Source organism: Trifolium pratense, linkage group LG2, assembly GCF_020283565.1.
Source record: "Trifolium pratense cultivar HEN17-A07 linkage group LG2, ARS_RC_1.1, whole genome shotgun sequence".
In the NCBI taxonomy this organism is placed as follows: Eukaryota; Viridiplantae; Streptophyta; class Magnoliopsida; order Fabales; family Fabaceae; genus Trifolium; species Trifolium pratense.
This window is the reverse complement of record NC_060060.1, coordinates 9,293,530-9,317,687: the sequence shown is the minus strand read 5'-3', so window position 1 is coordinate 9,317,687 and position 24,158 is coordinate 9,293,530. Positions and strand designations below refer to the sequence as shown.

Genomic DNA, 24,158 nt, shown 5'->3' with positions numbered 1-24,158 from the left:
AGCCTTGGAGCTTAATGGAGGTCATATAGCTAGAATATCATAACTTTATTATTTTCATTTTAGGATCCGTTTGGTTCTAGGATATGAGATAAAATATTATAATTGTATCATATTTTGGTTAATTTAGTATGTGATGAGACGTCATGATACGATAAGTTAATTTTTAAATTTATCTTATTTTGTCTCTGTAGATAAGATTTCTTATTCTCAATTTGAGTTAGGCCAAAAACCAGCAATTAATAAAATAAAAGTGCAATTAATAAAATATAAATAATAAAATAACTCAATATTAAGTTAAAATTAAAATAATTAATTTTAAAATATATACAATACGGGAGCAGGTTCTCTCCCGTGTAAATTTTTTTTCAGTGAAGATCTATCCCTTAATTTTTTAGTGTTACAAAAAGTCAAAAGAAATAATTGGTGTAGATATAAACTAGACACTCTCCAGTGTAAACCCCATTGGAGAGGATTCGTTCCCTATACAGTACATGATTAGAATCTCAGACATTGATTAAAAAAAAAAAAACCTTAGATATTGAGCTATTAAGCATCATTCTTCCTTTAATTAATATTATGGATGATGGATGATGAATAGATTGAGTTTGATGTTTGATCGAATTTAATTATGTTGTTCATACATGGACTCTAATCAGATGAGTTGTAATAGGTTAACTAGACAGTGATTTGAGTAAATTTAGTCGACAATAACAAGAGTCGTCACGATTGTTGGTGATTGAGGTGCAAGGACTCTTGGTTTTGGGGGTTAACTAGTGGTGGAATGTCACCAAGTGGAGATAAATGTTTCTAAATTCGAGAATTTAAGTAACTTTGATTTGCTTAGGTAGATTCAACACTTAAATTTAATACGTAAATTTGTTGAATTTATCTCATTAAAATAATATTATAATTAACTTATATATGACACACACATATATATATATATATATATATATATATATATATATATATATATATATATATAGGGAGTGTATCAGGTGAGAACTAATAATTATGTGAGAAATGAGAACTATTAATAATAATCATCGGATTTAATAGACGCGTCATAGACGCGTCAGATTAAAATCTTCTCATTCACTTAAAATCTCATGTGATTATATTTCTGAAGATCGAAAAAATCTACCTACATATAATCTTTCCTAATTTATTGCAATTCCTTCCAAAATTTACAAGAATAAACTTTTACCTCTCTCTTCAATTTTTAATACTAATATAACACTAAGTTTTTTTTCTTTAAACCAAAAGCATTATGGTTATTATATACTTCTAGTTCATTTATCATTAGCTGTGTTTGTGTGACAATAGGTTTTGTGACTTCTTTTGTATCTTCAGGCATGTGTATGCCTGTATCAATTTAATTTTCTTTTCCAGAAAAACAAAAACAAAAGCTTCAACAATATAATAACCGTAATGCCTCTAATCATTTCTTTATTTAATTTAACTTTTTAAATAATTTTTAGTAAAATAATCAATTGTATAAATTAGGAAAGTTTATATATGAAGATTTTCTAATCTGCACAAATATAATCACATAAGATTTTAAGTGAGTAGGGAGATTTTAATCTGATGCGTCAATTAAATCTAATGGTTATTATTAATAGTTCTCGTTTCTCACAATAATTATCAGTTCTCACATGATACATTCCCTATATATATATATATATATATATATATATATATATATATATAAAAGTAGAATAATCCAAACTTTCAACTTTTTTTTTTTTTGACAAAATATAAAACAAATATATAGCAGATCATCATAAGTATCAAAATAAGTAAATTATCCCACCATATAATCGATGAAGATGGAAGAGTCAAAGAGACGTCGATGTTCTTTTATGTTAGTTTCACTTGTGAGTTGAAAATTTAAATATTGACTGAGCATCATTTTATTTTCAATTTTCTCTAAGGAAGGAAAGGAAATGAAAGCCTAAAACATTGCGTTTTTTATTTAGCTTTGCAAATTGGACCAAAATTTTAAATTCAAATTCAAACACAATGAGCAAATTTACTAAATTTCAAATCTACAAGAAAATTGATTTCAAATGTACAAGCAAATCTACGTATTAAGTCGCAAATTGGATGACCTTGATCGGAGGTAACAAAATAAGTTTTTTCTTGCAATCAGATCATGGAAGGTCTGATCAAATTTTTTATCCTTGCTTTATAAGCAAATCTATGTGCAAATAGTGGGGTCTGAATCCTGTGCAGGCAGATTTGTGACCATCTGATCTAGATTATACAGTTCAACATTTGAAAACTATCATTTTACATTTTATAAAATCCAAAAATGTTTTTAATATACTGTCTAATCGAGATCAGACGTTCACAAATCTATGACTACATGACTGCACGGAATCACTAACCCCACAAGATCCATATCGCCCCTTTGCCCAAATGAAAGAAAGTCTTTTCCTAATATACATTAGTCTTTTCCTTATATCCATTAGTCCTTTAACCTATTACATTAGCTCTGTAGTAGTAAAGCACATACCCAAGTGTAAGTACATAGTACATACCATGTAAATGTAACTGGATAATATTGAAAAAACCCAAAAAAAATATCATAATTGAATAATACAGTAATTGGCCAACACAAACTAAACGCTGTCATAAGTTAAACATTAAGTTAATACTTAACTTAGCAATAATAATACACAACCAAAAATATCCATTTGTTAGATTTACTAAAATGAAATTGCTATTTGATCTCTGCCTGATAATAATTTGTGCATCTCAAGGGCTCTAATAAGGAATGTAGACATAGGGACAAAAATAAAATTACACATTTGTGTATTAATGACAAGGGAACATCCGAGCTCACAAAAAGATCATGTTTAAAGGACCATCCATGTTTCTTATGAGCATAAATCCTAACTGGGCTATGTGAGTCACCTCTTACCACGAGATCCAGGTCCCCCTCTAGGACCAGGTCCACTACTTCTTGGACCACCTCCACTTCTTGGGCCTGGATACCGAGAAAACTGAAGCCGCAAATGACTAGACTCGGGATTGATTTCATCGACTTTATAGCCTGTGACAGAACCACAAAGTTAGCAAATGACGAATAAATACCTCAAAATCTCACTAATCATTGAGTGAACCAATAATGTTATCAAAGTTCAGGACAGTAAGCATATCATGTCTGTAAGCATGAGCTTGCATTCTAAATGAACAGCAGTTAGAGTGAATCATCTTTTATTTTCTGTTCTTGTCTAGTTATCTAAATTTCAGTTAAATATTGAATAACAAATTTGTTTGCAACAAAAATAAAAGGATGATCTGTTTGTTATATAATTTGAATTGAATTCAAATCCACTGAAAAACAAAGGGGGTTAAAAACAAGTATTTAAAGTTCCTTTAACTATCATTCTACAGTGATTATTGGAAAATTAATATTTCTGGCTATCAATGATAGTAATGGCAATAATATTTCATTGAAATTATTGGTAGAGAAATAGAAAAATAAAAAAGAAAATGAAATTTTGAATAATAATAGAACAAAACATATATGACAAGTAATAATATGGACCCAAAATACTGCTACTGACCCATATTTATACTAGAAAACAGTTTGTTTGGTGCCAGTTAAGGACACTGTATCTGATTTCCTTTGAATCATAACAGATTTCCTTTGTTAGTATCACTATCATGTTATTTGAATCATAACTGATTTCCTTTCTATTAACAGGTAACTATAGAAATGATACCTTGCAAGGCACTCAAAGCAGTTGCTGCACAAGCCGGATTTGCAAAGTCCACAAAACAAAGGATCAGAGGATCTCCACGCTGCAAGCAACGGGTATTTCAGCATAAAGAGGCATTTTAGCTTTCAAAATAAGTAGACATCTGTTACAAGTGATACACTTACATGTTTGGCCTCTTTGCTTACAAGTCTCACTTCTCTATATCCCACAAAAGGGCGGAAAATATCTAAAAGATGATGTTAGGGAATGTATATATATTTAACTGAATAAACATAAATAAAGCTCAAGATTCATAGGTGAAAGCAAGATGATAAAAATCTGAAGCATTGTATCATAACAAAAAGGATACGAGCCACTTCCCTTCTGGTACAATCAGAAGGTAGACCTTCAATATATAAAGTAGGTGAAGCATCTGGAGGTAGAAGTGCTGTCTCAGGTCCAGGCCTGGAAACTGGATCCATCGGTGGCTGAAAACCATAATTAATACCTCGCCCATTTGGTGCCAGATCAGGACCACCACCCCCATGACGCCCCATCATGACAGCAGGATCACCTAGTGAATGATTCGGTAATCCACCGACACCCCTTTGCAATCCGAGACCACCAATTGTACTGGCTTCCCCAGAAGTAAATGAAGAAAGTTGCTTCAAAACCAAACGAGATGGATTTTTCAGCTAACAATCAGTGAAAATTCCCCAAAATATATAGTAAAATAATTTAGCAAACATAAAATGATGAAATGTTACCCCACTCTGAAGGTAGCGATCATAAGCAGATCCAATTGTTTTTGTGTCCTTTACCATTGGGTGACCAGAACGGTCCTCTTCGCGAGCAAGATAATTATGCATCTCGTTGCCTGGAGGCAGACCAGAGGCAGGCATTTCTGTAATGTAAAAGATGGAAATAAATAACAATGATTATCATCTCTAGCAAAGGCACTGAAGCTGGATAACAATATACGGAAAAGATCTCCATATCTTATACAGTATATCAATCATATTCATACACATCTAAACATCAAGTATAATAGAACACTGTGCATGTTACATAAAATTAACTAATCAATCCAATGTCCAACCTAGCCCCAAGAAGAATTAATAAGACAACAAATCAACTTTACTATTATATTAGAAGATAACAATTATGAGAAAAGGAACAATATCATCAGGAAACAAAAGATATCCTATAAAAATAAAATAACAAGGATGCAAGGAGTAAGAAAAAAAACCAAGAACACATATGTTGAACAGCAACTTATTAAGCAAGAAATAGTACGTAGATTGACAAAGATGCATAATACTCATCAATAGTGGATTGGATAAAATGGCAGAAAGCCAATTATCTGCTATGTTATATATAGCAGAAGGTGCATCGGAATTGAAATAAATCAGTTACATACATACAAAAAGCAATCGATCTGTATACAACGATACAAACAACTTCAATTGTTCTAAACAAAATACTGAAATCAAAAACTAAAAATCTATTAGTCATGTTTCCCAGTGGGTTAACAGTTCTACACAATGGGGTCGATAGCAAGATATATAGAGTACAAAACCATTCATTAAAAATTAGTCATGTTTCCCGCAAACCTAAAAAATACCCTGTTTCCCACAATAGGTGCAGCATCAGCTGTAACCACTTCACCAGGTGACTGGTATCAATAACAGGTGACTGTTTGTTTCTTTAAACAAATCTAAAAAATATCCTGTTTCCCACAATAGGTGCAGCATCTGCTGTACCCACTTTACCACTGGTGGTTGCTAAGCCGGTTTTGCAGAATCTGCAATGCAATATTCGTGGCAGTGACTTCAAATCCAATAATGCAATTGCATTATGACCCCACGTTATGGCAGTATTCACAGAGAAATATTTCCTCATTCTTACTCATTCTAGGAATGTGATATCGATTCCCAAGGCAGCAAGCAGAGTAAACAAACATAAGTTAGCAATTTTTAACCATTATTCTCTTATTAAATTTATTTACCCCAGCCTAGGACTATCAACCCCTTTCTTCCACCCAAAATTCATAAAATGCTCATGATTTAAGACAATGTCATTGGCAGGTGAGATAAATGTGGTCTAGAACAGATAAAAACAAAACATATATGATACAGTCAGAGCTGCCAATGTTATGTTGAATGCAGAAGTGGACTTGGATAACTTGGATTGTTCGATCCTACTGAAAATATTAAAATATTTTTTTAGCGGCATTATCAGTTGAGCTACTTAAACTATATTTTAACATATAATGTCGTTAATTAATAGTATTGTATAATTATAATATAAATAAAGTTCAGGTGAGAGTGTAGATATGTAATTATGGTTATTTTATGATACATATTTAGTTATATTATATTAATAATGATTATGACAAGAAAATAATTAACCAAAACAGAATAGATCAGTTCATAATTAACAGATAAGCATATGATTAAAGAGTGGATGTATTTCAAGAAACCCCATCAAGTATCAAAAGCACCCAATCCAACTTGGCTGACGAGTTTTGGGGGAAAAAACACTTTCGAAGAGATGAAGTAGCATCCAAAAGTTATCATACCAACCAGAAGAAGTGAAGCAGTGACCAGAAAAGAACAAGGACAGAGAGAATGAAAATGCTTGCAGCATAGGAGGCAGAGAGAGAACGCTGATTATATATGCTCACAGGTTGTTGCGGCAGAGAAATTGGAAGAGGATCACAGAACAGTGGCACATGGCCGAGCAACAGAAAGAATGGGTCCAAGATAGGTTCAAACTCAAATACTGTCGCAGCAGTCGGAATCATAAGACGCTTGCAGCAGTCGAACTTGAACTCATATACATGTGACCCTGGTCATCAAACTCGAGATCCCACAAAAAATTGTTTGAGTATAGGAAAATCGTGATATCGTAACACGGATAGGAAGATCGCACCAAATAGACAATTATATTTAATTATTTATATATCACAATTGCATATCATAATTAAAGCACGTGAAAATTTTAAAGAAAGAAATGTTAAATATTAAAAAACAAAAGAATTTTTTTACAAAAAAAGAGTATTTAAAAAACGAAAAAGAAAACTTGAAGGTATGTTTACGGTTTTATCATTGGGCCTTAGTTTCTGGATGACTGAACCCATTTAGTGAACCGGGTTACTGCAACTGCCACTCAATTTTAGGGTTTCGCAAAAAATTGTGGCGGTCCCATTGATTACACTGGTAAGATCAGCAATCATTCCTATACAATTTCACCAATTTCCAATCCTGTTGTGATCGAGATTTTTTTCAATGTGACAGATTGTAAGACATTACGAACATACATACAAAAACACAGTTTTAACTACCATTATGAGGATAATAAGATCTAACACAACAACATTAAACCGCTAACATTAAAAGTGAAGTAATCAGCTTCATGAATTTACGCTTATAAAAGAGTTGTCCAAAGCATCCAATTATCCCGGGAGGAGATCGCCTCCAGTGTAAATTTTTCTCGCATGAATTCTCAACTCTCCATTTTTATATAATTACTTTATGGATTAAAAATTAAATATAATGAAAGGTAATGATGGGCGCTTTATTCTCTCCATTGTGATTGTCACTGGAGACAATCCATTCCCAATTATCCCAAATGTCATTGGTGTCGGTGACAGCTAAAAATCAATCCATAAAAAGAGGATTGGCAATCACCTTCGAACATTTTAAGGTGAAAAGAGAGTAATATTTCATTTTTTCAATCTAAACCCTTCAATCCAAACATGCCCTAAATAAATAAGGGGGACTTTGTACTAACACAACTTCGATTGGAATTGGAAATAAATAAGTTTCGACTAACACGGTCCTTATGATCAATATCTAAATTATATCACTTACTAGTAAATTAGTCTCTAAATTACATCACTTATAAGAAAATTAGTCTCCAAATTACATCACTTAATGTCAAACTAGTCGATACAAGTTAACAAAAGTACCAAATTAATACAAGTTACGAATTTAAAATCATACATGCAAAATCAGAAATTTTAACTACCATGATGACGATAATAAGATCTCACACAACAACATTAAACCCCTAACATTCAAAAGTGAAGTAATTAGCTTCCTTAATTTCAGCTTATAAAACAGTTGGAAACATTGTATCTATATAATAGAAAAGCATCACAAACGTCATTGCAACACAAAAGATAATTCCAAAATCCTTGCAGCACAAATTTCAAATAACTAAATCTATCCAAAAAAATAGGATAAGCAATCTCCTAAGAACAACTTAGGGTGATATTTCCAAACATACCCTAATAAAGCATAATTGAAAATCAACAACAACAATAAAGATGATGAATTTTACGAAACGAATTAGAAATTAATGATTAAGCATGAATGAAATTGATTGAGAAGAAAAAGGGAAACGAACCGTAGTCGGAACGAGGTCGTTTGTGCAGGCCGGAATGAGGGAGAAGAGTCTGCTGCTGGCGGTTCCAGAAGCCATCGGCCATGGCGAGAAGAAACCCTAATTTGGGGGATCGGAAACCCTAAGGTGCGGTGGTGTGGTGGTGAGTGATGGTGGTTTTGGCTGTTACTAATGCTTATTTACTCACTCACCACTTTCTCTACTGACACGACTTCGATCGGAATTGGAAAAAAAAATCAAAACATAAAAGAAACAATTTTTATTTTTCTTTTGTAAACAAACTTTTTTTTTTTTTTACTAAATTGTAAACAAACTTTTTTTTTTCTTTTACAGTAGGTTTAATCTGATTCGGACTTCTTGCATCAAGTGTTTTAGTCTCTCCTTATCGCATTTAAGGAAGTAGTAAATTAGTCTTTGAATTATATTTTAAACGACTAGCTGAATTATATTGTTTAGTGTGTCATACTAAATTCTTACAAGTTAATAGAAGTATTCAGTTGCTCGATCACAATCAAATAATTTTTTTTTTGTTTATTCGTAGATTTTAGATGTGTAAATATATGACCCCTATAATTACGTGGAAGAATTGATGAATTACTCGTTTTGTTTTTGTCTTAATCATCATTCTTTTTTTTTTGGCTTAAATGCAGTTTTATTCCTCCTATTTTGAATAAATCGGAATTTTACCCCAATATTTTAAAATCCGAAATTTTAACCCACTATTTTAAAATCCTGAATTTTACCCCTCCTATTTTGAATAAATCAGAATTTTACCCCTCCTATTTTAAAATTCGGAATTTTACCCCTCCTATTTTAAAATCCTTAATTTTACCCCTATTTTATAATTTTTTGGATTTTGCCCCATAAAATTCTGCAAAAAATCTACTTATAAGCTTCAACTTCAAAGTTTCACACAGAACTCAATTTTGATCAATAATTCACCAAACTGATACCAAAATGACATAAGTTTGCATAATAGACGCAGACTGACGCGGAACGCACATGTTTGACCGCTAGTCTTCTATACTATATATAAAGAGGATACAAAAATTTTGTTTATTCGTAGATTTTAGATGTGTAAATATATGACCCCTATAATTACGTGGAAGAATTGATGAATTACTCGTTTTATTTTTGTCTCAATCATCATTCTTTTTTTTTGGCTTAAATGCAGTTGTATCCCTCCTATTTTGAATAAATCGAAATTTTACCCCAATATTTTAAAATTCGGAATTTTACCCCACTATTTTAAAATCCTAAATTTTGCCTCTCCTTTTTTGAATAAATCGGAATTTTATCCCTCCTATTTTAAAATTCGGAATTTTACCCCTATTATAAAATCCTGAATTTTACCCCCTATTTACTCACTCACCACATATACATTTATTACCCGATTTTTTTAAAAATAAAATAAAATATAACTATGTGGTTAAAATCATGAACTAAAGTAGTTAAATGACCTTTCGTTTTTTTTTTTTAAAAAAAATCCTTTTGTTTTCTCTTCTCTAAGAAAAAGAAAACTAGAAAATTAATTGCGAGTTATAAACAAAATAAAAGGTGTAAAAAAAAGAATTTCGACAGTGACAATGAATGGAAAGTAAACTTGGTAATATTTTATATAATTTCTTTTTGCAAAAAAAAAAAAAAAAAAAAAAAACAACTACGAAACGGAACACTAGTTGTTTGAAACACAATGGATTCTTCTCTTCAATTTGAATTTTCTACATACACACAAGTCAAAAATTGAACCCTTTATCACTTGCTTAAGGGGTATAAATCTCTTACTACTTAAATCAATCTAGTATTGATTAGAACTTCATTTGAAAATTAAAAGTAAGATCCTAGTTATAAGTTATAACAATATTCTCAATTTGACTCAAATTAAAAAAGTATAAAATTTTAAATTCTTCTTAAACTGCCAAGGTACATGATTCAAGATAGTTTGCTAATAATACTAAGATAATCTCCATTACAATTAGATAAATAGCACAAAACCTAATACTATTCTACTATAGTGAAGTAAAATAAATACTACCAAATTGTTTTTGAAGAATGAATTTTCTAATCAAGTCGAGGGAACTCCATTCATACTATTTGACAATTCCGGCACAATGGACACCAGAAGAATGATCGTTGAGTAATGCATTTTTTGAGCCACTGCGAAATGCAATCTTTGTGAAAAATATGCAAGCACTTCGTCTTAACAAATTCAATCTTCGAACCACTTTCCAAACAAAATGTGCATTGTTTTATAGAATAACAAGAATCTTGATCTATATCAGCTTTCTCCAAAGAATCCACAATAAATTTAGATGCAAAACATGCATGTTGGTGATCTTCTTGATTCATATGACTATGATCTTTAATATTCCATGTAGTAACATCACCAACAAAAAGCATAATATCCATCTCCCAAGAGTCATATGAAGACATTTGCCTAGCACATTCACCAATATGAGGCAAAATTTCTTTCAATATTGGATGAAATATAGGCAAGGATGAAAAGTAGCCATATAAAGGATTATTGTTTCCCTTTTTTAAGATTGTTCTTCCATCACACTTGCATAAAATGTTGCTAGGAACCAACAATGTTTCATTGGTCACATTGATTGAGACTTTATCATTGATTTTTATGGGCAAATTTTCTTCGATGAAAATGAAATTAATGTGGAAGGTGCCACTAGATGCCATGGATGAATGAAGTATTTGTAACAAGTATGATCAAGGAAGCTATTTGGTTTCAAGAATGAAGTATTTGTAACTTTTTTAGGGTTTGTGTGATGGATTTAATTTGTTAAGCATAGACCATATTTATAGTGTGAATGCTCTCAAAAGAATAAAAGGATAAGTGATATATTTATTTGTTAAACAAATATTTTAAAAAGATTAGATTAGATTTTCTCAAAAAAAAAAAAGAGATTAGATTAGATATTTCCGTAAAAAAAATTTATCAAAATAGATTTTTTTTTATTTAAAAAAAAAGATATTGACAACAAAAGTTTTTTTTTTTTACTCAAACACGAAAGATTGTTTTGACTGGCGAAAGGACTTTCAAATATGTACATAATAAAACCACTCATTGCTTGTACATGTTTTAGTGCCCGTTTGATCTCCATATTTTAGCCTTAAAAGGTACTTTAAGAATAAAGTTGAAAATAAAAGCTTTAAACTTAAAGTTGTTTGCTATTTATTATTTTTTTTTCAACTTAATTATCACTTTTTAGTTAAATCTGTTTGGTAAAATAGATTAATAACTAATTTATCATAAATTCACGATCATCTAAATTTAAAAGATAATTATCCTAATAATATAACAAACTTAAAAAAGATAATAATAATAATAATAATAATAATAATAATAATAACTTAAAAAAAAGATAATTATCGTAATTTTTTTATGAAAATAAATTCTTTTGTTTAAGTAACTTATATTGTGTTTTTTTCATTAAAAATATACACTTCTTATTTTAATAAATTTATCAAAATTGTGTTTGACCCTACTTCTCCTTAAAAGAAGGAGAGAAGTAAAAATAAGGAGAGTCAAACGGGAACACTCAAGTACCTTGTCCACCATTAATATAATGGCTTAAATATGCAAAAACTCCCTGCACTTACGGGTCATTTGAGTTTTAGTCCCTGCATTTTAAAATCCTTTCATTTTGCCACTGTACTTTCATTTTACTTTAAAAATGGTCCCTGAACCCCATTTTTTGTTGAAGTGACACATTTTTTTATGATGTGTTAATTTTATTTTACTTTTAAAAAATTACTTATTTAAGGGTATTTTGATCGATTTACTGCAAAATTAAATGAGTCATCAACTCTAAAGTCCAATCAACAGTGACAGATCAGCAAAAATGTGTCATTTCAACAAAAAAAATGTATGGGGACCATTTTTAAAGTAAAATGAAAGTGCAGTGGCAAAATGAAATGTTTTTAAAATGCAGGGACTAAAACTCAAATGACTCGTAAGTGCAGGGACCTTTTGCATATTTAACCCTAATATAATTTGTTCTTTTATTCCAAAAACAAAAATATCTCAAGTGGCAACACCCAAAGAAAATTTTCCCCCTCCGGCCTTTCCCCTAACACTTTTATGGTCCCGCCGAATTTACATGTTTGCCGTTAAAAATAATATTTAAACTAAAATAGTTTGGAAAACACATTCTGAACTTTTTTTACTTAAAAACGTTTTACTTATATTGACTTTTTTTATACGTTTTACTTAAACTCAATATTTTTGTTTAAAAAATATTAAAAATTTACTTTAAAATTTAAATTGTCCGATCTCAATCTAATAACTAAAGATGAATCAATATTTTTTATTAATAAGTCAAACTAAAAGATTTATCGATTGTCTGAATTCATTAAATTATTGACAATAGGAGATTCGATTTCGTGTTAGCTAAGGACATTGCCACACATATGGACAATTTTGACAAAAAACTTTATAAAAGTAAGGATCAATTTGCAAAAGCAAAGACTTTTAAAATATTGATGGTCATGCAAGACATTAACCTTAAGTAATTAATAAATTCTCCTTAAAACGAATCATTTGAGAGAACTCAAATTTAATTTCTAATAAAAATAATTTTTGTCAGATTTTACTAATTTTTCAGTTGAATCATGAATTATGAGAACCCTCTCTCCTAAGAAGGTTAATTACTCATTGTTGAATTAATGGTGAAATGAAAGAAGTTGGCCAAAATATTTAACCCAACACTCTAACATAGTACATACCCTTCACGTGTTCTTGTCACTTCAATGTTTTTTCTTCTTTTTGGGTTCAACTTTGTTTTCTTTCTCTCGTGATGAACTATTTTTAGACCATAGATTTTTCACTGTGCTTATTACAGCACAAAATCTTACCATTCCTCTCATCAAATCATATCTGTCTCTCTGTACAAACTGCACGTGGGCCCAATTTTACGTGTCTCTAATCTATTAAAGGTAAATTGCCATTTTTGTCCATAGATATGTGACAGACAGAGACACTCTCATAAATAGTTTTTGTTTTTTTAGCCATATTTAGTACAATTTTTTTTAAGACCTGGAACCTCATAATAGACTAATTCAAGAGGATCTATCTCACCGTTTATTTGTAGAGGTTCCATTTAAAGCCAGAGTTTTTTGCTCTGTATGGACTAGCCCACTAAAATTGGCACCAGTGTGAATCGAACCTGAAAGCTAGAGGTGGGAATAGGCTAGGCCGAGCTAGGCTTTGCCAAGCCTGGGCCTGGCCTGTCAAAAAATCTAAGGCCTGAGCCTGGCCTGTGGCCTATCATAGGCCTAATTTTTAGGCCTGAGCCTGGTCTTTTGAAAGCCTGATGTGGCCCGTTCGCCTGTTTAAAAGCCTATTTCATATGAACATATTTAAATAAATAATTATATTTTTTTAAATATACTTATGAACGAATAAACCAATGTTCCTTTTGATATTTAACATGATATTTTAGAAATTTTGACTATATATGTCATCATATTTTAATTCTAGTTTATAATAATACATTTATATATGTTAAAAATGAATGTAGATTAATAAATTTAAACTACTTAAAAAGTTAATAGATTTATAATTTAACCAAAGTACAAATTTTAATATATAAATTATAATCTTAGTAAAAATATCATTCATATTAAGTTAAACAGGCCGGCCTAATAGGCCTCAAAGGCCTTTTTAATGGCCTGCGGCCTGGCCTTTTTAGCTAAATAGGCTTATAAAAAAGCCTTGGCCTGCTCTATTTAAAGAAATAGGCTGGCCTGGCCTGAGCCTGTGTAGGCTGGGCCTTAAGGCCCGGTAGGCCGGCCTGGCCTGTTCCCACCTCTACTGAAAGCTTGAGAAGAGCATACTCCAAGAACTCATGTCAACATCACTAGACCAACTCTAAGTGGGTTAAATAGTAAGGTAAAGAAAATTTGGTTAAAAATATGGATCCTTAATTGGTTAAATGGTAAGTGACGCTGGTTTTAATAGGGAGAATAACAGTTCGATCCTCTATAACTACGATTGAAAGGACACCACTGAATGCCAGAACTAATTCTCGAACCGAATTAGGTGGTGGAAAAAAAACTAATAAAAAATTATTTTCAATAACAAATAAACCTAGATTCTTTCTAAAATTTCATCCTAAAAAGAATTCCTCAACTATTCGAGTGTAATGTTTTTTTTTTACACAATTCGAGTGTAATGTCTTAATTATAGTTTTTTTTAACAAATTTCTTTAGTTAATTGTTTTGATCTTCAAATGTGTTATTTTGTCATAAATATATTTTTTATACATAAACAATTAGCAGCCCATTTTATGACCCGTTTACCTTTTATTCATGTGTAATTATTTTACATATATTAAAAATTCAGTCTCTTCATTAATTAATTTAGTCTCTAAAATTATAAGAAAAAACAAGATATTTAAAATTTATTCAGAATTTTAATACATTCAAATAGTACAGTACTAACACATCATCACGTACACATTCAAAAACTGAAATGATTTTTATCCAAATTGTTAACTATGCTTCACCAAAAAAAGCTATAATAAAATTGTTAGCTATGTGTTTGATGTGGCCCTATCTACTATAGCCAACTTTTAATTATGTCATGAAAACTCTACGTTTTGGTCTATCCACTCATGTACTACATGCCTCATTCATCAATTCGATCCCCTTTTATATGAAGAGACTGAGGAGCAGACTTGGAATCTAAGATTTCAATTTATAAAGTTGTTTTCTTTTTCTTTTATGGTATTTTTTGGTTGAGTGGAAAAAAAAAGAATGAAAAATTTTTTTGGCAAATAATGAATGAATTTGGACTAAACTTTAGTCCAAATTCATTCATTGGTTTTCGTAAATTTTTTTCCTTTGACTTTCTTTCCACACAACCAAGGAAATTTATAATGTAGTGAGTTTTGTTCATATGTATTAGGGATGACAATTTGATCTATCTAGTAGGCATCCACAAAAAATACCCACCGCGGATAGGGTAAAAATCCGCATTTTAGGTACGAGCAAGGATATAGGTAATTTCTCATAAAAATTAGCTGGATTGGGTGCAGATACGAGTACCTTAGTACCCACCCCACCTCATACCCACATAATATATATTTATTTTATTTATATTAATATATAATAATATATGGATATCAATTTAAAAAAATAAATAGCATAATAAGAATGCAAATGTCTATTGAGATTGAAATTCTGTGTTTTTTTCCCTTCAGCTTTTGTTATTTAACAGAGAATCTAACGGTGTTAACCAAAAATGGAGTGTGTCTATTTAATAAAAACTAAAGGGAGGTTAGTGTATGTTTAAAAATTAGAGGGGATGTTTGTGTTATTTAAAGTAACCTCAGGGGATTGTCAAAAAAAAAAAAAGTAACCTCAGGGGAGGTCAGTGTAATTTTTCCTAAAATCTTTGATTTTTTTTTTTAATTCTATTAAAATGATATGATTTCTTATAATTGATCGATTTATTTTTTTTCGAAAAAATGTGGGTAACATGTACATATATGGGTACTTAGGTACTGGCATGATATGAGCACGTGTTCACATGAGCACATGATCATGTCATTGGTAGCCGTTAAATTGATAAAACAATCTAAATTTTGTGATAAGCGATTGTTTAGGATCGTCTTGAAAATAGGTAAAAGAGGAACTTGACCCTAACCGCGACCTGCCGGTAGAACCAAAGTTATCAAAGAAAGTGCGACCCTAACCGCGACCTGCCGGTAGAACCAACACTATAAAGTTCTTATCTCAAGAACAATGTTCTTATCACAAGAACAAAGAAAAAGTTCTCACAAGAGAAACTCTCAAATTAGATTATATTCCAAGTTCTTTGAAAAGTACATTGTTCTTGAGATAAGAACTTTATAAGCAAGTTAGTAGGAATTTTCTAAGGTCTATAATGAATGAATGATAGTGGACAATAAATCCTACTATGTAAGGATATGCTATAAATAGGACTATCATGTACTTCTCAAAGGACAACTGGAAGTTTAATATAATTTGAGAGTTTTCTTGTGAGAACTTTTCCTTTGTTCTTGAGATAAGAACTTTATAGTGTTGGTTCTACCGGCAGGTCGCGGTTAGGGTCGCACTTTATTTGATAACTTTGGTTCTACCGGCAGGTCGCGGTTAGGGTCAAGTTCCTCTATATCTTGATAACTTTGGTTCTACCGGCAGGTCGCGGTTAGGGTCAAGTTCCTCTTTTACCTGTTTTCAAGACGATCCTAAGCAGTCGCTTATCATTTTGTCTCCTTAAGATTAACTCAGTTGGTAGGAACATCACACTATATGTGTATGAGTCCGGATTTGAACCCGGGACACTCCACTTATTTACCTTTAAGGTAGATTTTCTAGCCACTAAGCTAATTGACCAAAAAAAAAATTCTAAATTTTAATCCAATCTTTTATGTAAAAGTAGAAATGTTATATTTAAAATTTGAATTTTTCTGATCTCAATTTAACAACTACTCCCTCCGGTCCTTATTATAAGGAACAATTTGGAAAAAACACACATACCAAGAAACTTTATCTTTCTTAATAAAAATTCTAAAATTTTACAATCTATTCCAAAACTAACCTTAATGTATTAATTTATCCTTAGGGAATATATCACTCTAATGAATGCATAACTTTGGAATGGATACAATTTAATAAGGGTAAAAATGGAATTGTAAGAATAAATTTAATGATTGTTTCTTATAAAAAAGACCAAATTTTTTTTCCAAATTGTTCCTTATAAAAAGGACCGGAGAGAGTATTAACATGGTGGCTAATCCATATTATAAAGTGATATATAATTTGAGGTTTGTATACAATATTTTTTGCATTTACTTATTCATAAATTATTATATTCTTTTGATAATATTTTTTTCAAGTAATCTCTTTGAATTTTTATTTCTTTTTTATGAGTCTAAATGTCTAATTTCGAATATATCTCTCATACACACATAAACATATACTAAATATTGAGAAGTGGAAAATTATGAATTCAAATTTCTGTCATAGAATATCAAATTTTCTTTAACTTTTTATCATGCAAGTTAATTATGCAAGTTAGAAGTAAGTCATATTTAATTTTATCATTTCAGATATATCTTTTATTCAGATAGTTGGTTTGGTATAAATTATTAATGGTAAGTGCTACCGTTCACCCCTTTTATGAGTGATTTATTATGATTCAATGAATTTTAGAAATGGGGAAATACCTATTTTGTTGCTCACTCTGCATTTCGCTATTAAATTGATTCTTGATTCAAGCAAAAATATAAAATAACATCCGATTTAGCGATCTGTTAGTCATTTTAATTTCTAACGTTAACAATGTCTGTTAAGTTTTTAAAAAAGCTTATGTAACACCTTTTTGTCCTTATTAGAAATGATAACGATAGTCAATAATATTTTTGAAAGTGAAAAATCATAGCTCATCATCATTATGCTAAACAGCAATGCTATATGGTACGAAACATGTGTAGAAGAATGGCAAGAGTTTGATACATGCATCATTTAAAAAAAATAAAAGACGGTTATATATGCCTTTAGTGGAAATCAGGCCGCATATGTTTTGCAAATCAATGGCCACAATTATTCTTGTGTTTCGTTGCTCAGTACTCTCGTACTAAATAACATTTCCCTATGCTAAAACAAAATATGATTGATGTCAATTCAATATGTGAAAAATTATATAATATTTTGCCGTTCAAAAAAAAAAAATCAATATGTAGTACTCCTTCCGTCTCTTCTTATAAAACCTATTTTGACAAAAAAAATTGTTTTTTTTTTACAAGACTTTTTTGTAATTGTCAATGACATTAATAATTTTTTTCTAAAACTACCCTTATTTACTTTACATATTTTTTTTGAATAACATTAAATTCTCTTTTGTAATTGGTACTCTATTAATTATAAGTAAATCATTACTAAAGATAAACATGAAAAATCAATATAATTTTTTAACCAATTTAATCTTAAAACAAACCTTTTAATACACGTGTTTTGTCAAACTAAATCTTATAAAAAGGAACGGATGAAGTATATCTTTAATTTATACTATTTTAATCAATATCTATTAAAATCATTATTTTGAATCGTAAAAATAAAATTAATCATTAATTTATATTTTCAAACAATAATAAATATTATGTTAAAATTTTAAATATTTTTTAAGTCTTAATATACATAAACTGTTTACAAAAGGAGAAATTTTCTGGTATACATATTATGTGGATATGTACTGTTATATTTGTTGAGGTGGATGATTCTAATTGACTCACAAATAATATTTGTTGATTTTTCTACATTAAATATTATTTGTGGACTAATTACAATCATCCACATGAGCAATATACCGATATATATTCACATAATATGTGTACCCGGTTGTTCACCATATAAAAGTGTTCCCTATTAAAATTTTCTAGGATGGATTTCAATGTTGCTGTAAGACTTGGCAGTTGGCACAATGGCGTTACAGGCTACAGTTTTAAACTTTCTTTACTCGGCCATTATTTCCCATGAATGGCCCACAAACTCACCTAATCAAACGACAACTTCCCTTTTTTGCTCTCACAAGATATTATTGCACAACAAAGTTTTTAAATAAAGAGACAATACTCCATCCCAACATATATAATATAAGAAAACAAATTAATAAAATAAATTGATGTATTTATGTTTTAACTAAGATATCTATACTTATATATAAAGAATATATAAAATTTTGGTGAAGACTTTTTATAATATAAAAATAAATTATTAACAAACTTACCATAACATATGACATTTTTTTTAGCAGCAAAAATTTTTTATTAACAAATTCACCAATTTTTTTGATATAAATCTACATACTAATAAACACAGACAAACGCGGAACGCGCGCTATCTGGCCGCTAGGTTTTTATAAAAAAAAAAATTCATTAACTTATAATTTTTCTTCGATCGATAATTTTTATGCCCGAAAGATTCTTTAAATATAAAAAGAAATATGCAAATGCTTATATATGATGGTTAATTAGAGTTCTAAAATTCCCATAAAAAGAAATATTAGAGTTCTAAACTCTAAAGTCTACTTGTACAAGTTTTATTTTTAGTCTATGTAAACGTTTTATTTTTTAAGAAATTCAAAAAATATATATTGAGTTTACTAACAATTAGGCTGTTTGATCTATATTAAACAATCACATGTGCATATCATATAAATTGTATTTATGTTTTGACTTTTGCATAAATCAATCGTTGATTTCTAAAGATAAAAAATGTACAGCTTTTAATGGAAAATTATTATTTATAGTATACTAACAAGTGTCTTAAGGTATATGTTAAATTTTCCCTATTTTAATACAATAGTACAATCTATCAAACATTATAGTGACCACTATTTCACTTCAAACTTTTAAAATGAATAAATAAAAAATAAATAAGTAGAAAAAAGAACTGATTAGTCCCATATTCACCAAAATATCTACACAATAATTTGTTTCTCTATACAAAAAGAACTGACTCTCACCAAATAAAATAAAAATAAAAAAAGAACCTATCGACACATGTTGTCTCATTTAATGCTACAAACCACAAAAAACATTACACGTACAATATGATTCCTAATATCCAAATTTTAAAGGAAAATAACATAATATTGCATTTACTTCCCCCGTGTGTTCCGGCACACACATTTCCTTCATTACCGGTACCCTTTAAATTCTTTCATTAAATCATAGTAACTTCCATAAAAACAACTCATCACTACTCTTACCCCTAAAAAAGCACCATATATTTTCTTCTATTTTGCACCATTCATCAATATATTCTTCTCTTTCACAAACCCTCTCCTAGCTCATATACACATTTTTTCTTCATATCTTTCCCTTCTTGTGATTTTCTTAGTTTAAAAGGTTAATCACTTTCACTTATTTTTGCTAAATGGGTAGGAAGCATCTTCATGTAATGCTAATTCTACTTTTTTTGCTTATATATTTTGTTGGTGATTGCTATTGTTCTAGACACACTCAAGCTTTTTATGTGAAGGCAAAGTCTCAAGATTTACATCAAAATTTCTTAGGGTCATTGCCAAAAGCAATGCCAAAGCCACCTTCGGGACCTTCAAGGGCACATAATGGCATTGAATTACACAATTCAAAGGGGAAACCATAGAGAATTATCTTACTCCTTTATTCCATTGATATTTTACATTAAAAAAAAAAGTGTATGTAATTAATGTTTATGTTTTTGTCCTCAATTTTGATTTAACTTTTTGTGTATTATTTAATTTCATCCTATTTTTGGAATACTTTTGAGGTATAAGGGAAAAAATCATTCCAAAAGCGGTCAATATGGTCGAAATTGTGGTTACGATGTTGTTGTAGAGACTTCAATATTCTTTAGTTGAATTTGCAAACCGCAATTTAAAACCATGTTAAAAATATATGAAGCTTCCTTATTCCTAGGATTGACTTCGGGCTTTTTTCTACACAACTTGGGTGGAAGACAACAAATACGGTCTCTTTTCGTGGGGTTCAAGCCATCGGTGAGATATCATTCTAGAAGAACTAAAATTCTAACCTTATATCAAGATGCATACTAGAAAGCATCTCATGTAGACAATTTTTATGGGGCATAGGCCTCCCAAAGATAATGGAGGCATGCAAAGATATCTTCGGGCGAAACAAAGATTAGCCCTCAAGTGCAAAGACAGAAGAGAGTTTGACAACGCATGACCTATCCATCGAAAATGATAGTCGATCTTAGTTATGCGTCAATATCATGTAGGACCCAATTGATGCAACTTAATTTTCAGGTGAATTCTTCGGTACACCTCTTATTTTGATATGTATCAGTACATTTGTTGAGGTGGATGTTTTTGATTGATTTACAAATATTATTTATTAATTTTTCTATATTAAATATTATTTACAGACCGATCACAACTATCCATCTAAATAGTGTACCGGCACATATTCACATAAGATATATCCTAATATCCTAAGTGTTCACCTAATTTTCATTACCGATATTTGAACGGAATACATGTGTTTTAAGTTGATTTACACTTTATGGTTTAACTTAAATTAGAGCTCTTGTACATGAAATTGAAAGCAAAGACAAATAGGTGACAAATTCCGTGAATTCAGTCACGTATCTAGAGTGGTATTCTTAAATTTATTGCAAATTGTGACTTGTAAGATTTTTGTTTGGTTAGAAATACACAAGCTTTATCAAAGAAAAAGAAATACAAGCTGGTTAATTAACTTGTAAGATTTTTGTTTGAGTCAAATGGTTGCCTAGCTTTATCAAAGGACGAATTGTTTGAGAAAATTCGAGTTTGAATTTAGAATAAACTAGATTTTATTTCACACGACCGAATTCTGAATTAAGAGATTGTCTTTTCCTAGAAACCAGAGTGTTAACGCCACAAAAAAGAAATAAATACAAGGTAGTGGAAACAATTATTAAATTACCCCCTAAAAGTCAAACCGTTAATTCCAACATGTGACACAAATGATAGATATTTTGAATTCTTTAATCATTTTGTTTAGAATTCGATCTCTGACAAGTGTAAATTTACTTAAATATTTTCACCCCGAACACATACATAGTGTTTTTTCGAAGACATTAATGAAACTCGAATCGAGAACCATTAAATTCAATGTTTGTTTTTTTATTGCTAGACTAAATAATTGGAGATACACCTTTTTTTGAGTGTGCTTGTTTGTATAAATTAATGTTTGGATTGGGGTAATTGTTTCTCTCTCATCTTGAATTGCTCAAAATTTCCCATTCCATCGAAAGATACTCCTTCTGTCCCAATATATAAGGTCTACTTTGACTAAATAAATATTGTTCATTTATCTTGTTTTGACCGTATTTTTTTAATAACATATAGATGTAAACATTGACATATGATATATTGTTTGATTTGTTTTGGTGAGTATTTTCAAAATATCAAGTTTTTATAATTTTTACAAATAGACAATTAAAAATATTAGTGATCCAAATTGTGCATTGTCGTACATGCAGTGGTCAAATAGGTCTTATATTTTGGGACGAATTTATTTCGGCTATTTGTATTTGAACAACAAGGATGAGAAGAACACTTAGCTTGTATCGGATATTGATCACGAGTAGATAAAATGCCTTGACCAAGTTGGACCAGCATTAGCAGCATTATATCCCATTTGCTGGAGAAGGTCTTCCTCCAGACCCAATAAAGGTGTATGATACTCTCTATAAAAAAAAAAATTGGTATGATACTCTAATTAACTAAATTATTTTAGATTGTAAAAAAAAACTAAATTATTTTAGGTGCATTAACTATTTTTTTTTTCATTAACTAATTACTAATTTGATATAATTATGAAGGCTTAATTGCACTTTTGGTCCCTTATCTTTATTTTAGGTTTCAAGTTGGTCTCTTATCTTTTAAAAGTTTCAAGTTGATCCCTTATTTTTTCTGCAGGTTTCATGTAGGTCCCTTCCGTCAAATTTTTTACTATTATCGTTAAATTTGAACACGTGGCAAACAGAAATCACACTTGAAAATATGACACGTGTCCAAATTTAATGGTAATAGTGAAAAATGTGACGGGATGACCAACTTGAAACCTGCAGAAAAGATAAGGGACCAATATGAAACTTTTAAAAGATAAGGGACTAAAAGTGTAATTAAGCCAATTATGAATTAAGGGACTTCTTTTTTGGTACAAGAATTAAGAGATTTTAAACGTAGTAAAAACACAATGTTTAGTTCCTGTGAGCTTAGCTCAGTTGGTATGGACATAACGTTATAAACATAGCGTAGGAGCCGGGGTTCGAACCCCGGACAATGCACTTATCCATCTTTAAGGTAGTTTTTCTAGCCACTAGACTACTTGACAAAAAAAACACAAGGTTTAAAAATTATTTTTTCAGGTGTGAGAGTTCCACATTACAACGCAAAACCTATGTGGATTTAGATGAGGTGTTTGGTCTTTTTCAAGCCATCAATTGGGTTTAGGAGCTTCAATCATGAAGGGTGGATTTTGCTCTTGATTAAAAGAGAGTGGTTGAATATTTTCATAAAGGGGGACTCTGGTTGGACTGAGTTTGGGGATGTGTGTTATAGGAATGTAATCGAATGTTCAGTTTATTTTTCGTATCGAGTTTAATATGAGACAAACGAAGGAGATAGCTCATGCTCTAGTAAAGGTAGTCCCATCTCTAATTAACTTTAATATTTTCATTTATGTACCGACATGTATATGTTATTTGATTATGAATAAAATACTATAGTCTATAAGCAATATTTTGTAAAAAAAAAAAAAAAAGGAGTTGGGAAACCTAAATACACCGTGCATATGTGTACCATATTGTGCTCTCATGGTTGACCTACATGGACAATTAAAGAGAGTCATTGTGGGAAAACTATAAAAGGAGAAAGGATACCCCAAACATAAAATTTTCACATGTAAAAAGGCCGACTTAATATATTAGAAGACCAAAGATCCATAGACTCGTTAGTTACGTTTCATGTTGGTTATGTTTCACAATCAACCTTCAAGATTCTCTTCGGTATTTTTGACAAATACATTAAATATGTCCGATTTAATTTTTTTTTCTTTTTTTTTTCTTTTCTTTTAACAACAAAAAAGTCTCACACATGTGAGCATGAAACTTTAGTTTACCAAAAAAAAATTATAATACTACCTTCTTTTTAGCTGATTTTCCCAAAAATCTATGACCAAGGGACATACCTATTATAGTCCCCCTTTCCTAATATACTAAAAAAATATAAAAATGCAAGACATGTTCCACATGGTCACCAATCAATAGAGTAATTTGACATGTTCTTGTGAATGTTTTAGCTTCTTCTTATTTTGTTTATGTAATTGAAGTTAATTGGTTCCTGAAAATGATAACTTTGTTGGTTGGGTTAAGCTGCCTCAACTTTCATGTAATGTCTTGATTTCAAAATTTCCATGTGACCATGTGAGAATAAGAGTACATTACTATGGTCATTTTTCAAAGACAAACCCCAAGTCAAAGGTGGATTAATATTAATAATAA

At 30.3% G+C, this 24,158-nt stretch overlaps 2 protein-coding genes across 2 annotated transcripts; both read right to left on the bottom strand.

Annotated features, from left to right (window-relative positions):
• Positions 1 to 2,641: 2,641 nt before the first annotated feature.
• On the bottom strand, positions 2,642 to 8,365 carry LOC123905793 (RNA-binding protein 1). The gene is made up of 6 exons (XM_045955521.1): positions 8,124 to 8,365; positions 4,478 to 4,614; positions 4,081 to 4,375; positions 3,896 to 3,957; positions 3,735 to 3,813; positions 2,642 to 3,058 (listed from the first exon to the last, which is right to left on the bottom strand). The coding sequence occupies exons 1-6, from the start codon at positions 8,203 to 8,205 to the stop codon at positions 2,916 to 2,918; spliced, it is 798 nt and encodes a 265-aa protein (XP_045811477.1). The 5' UTR covers positions 8,206 to 8,365; the 3' UTR covers positions 2,642 to 2,915.
• A 1,840-nt stretch (positions 8,366 to 10,205) lies between these two features.
• On the bottom strand, positions 10,206 to 10,811 carry LOC123904126. The gene has a single exon (XM_045953818.1). The coding sequence runs from the start codon at positions 10,809 to 10,811 to the stop codon at positions 10,206 to 10,208; it is 606 nt and encodes a 201-aa protein (XP_045809774.1).
• Positions 10,812 to 24,158: the final 13,347 nt, after the last annotated feature.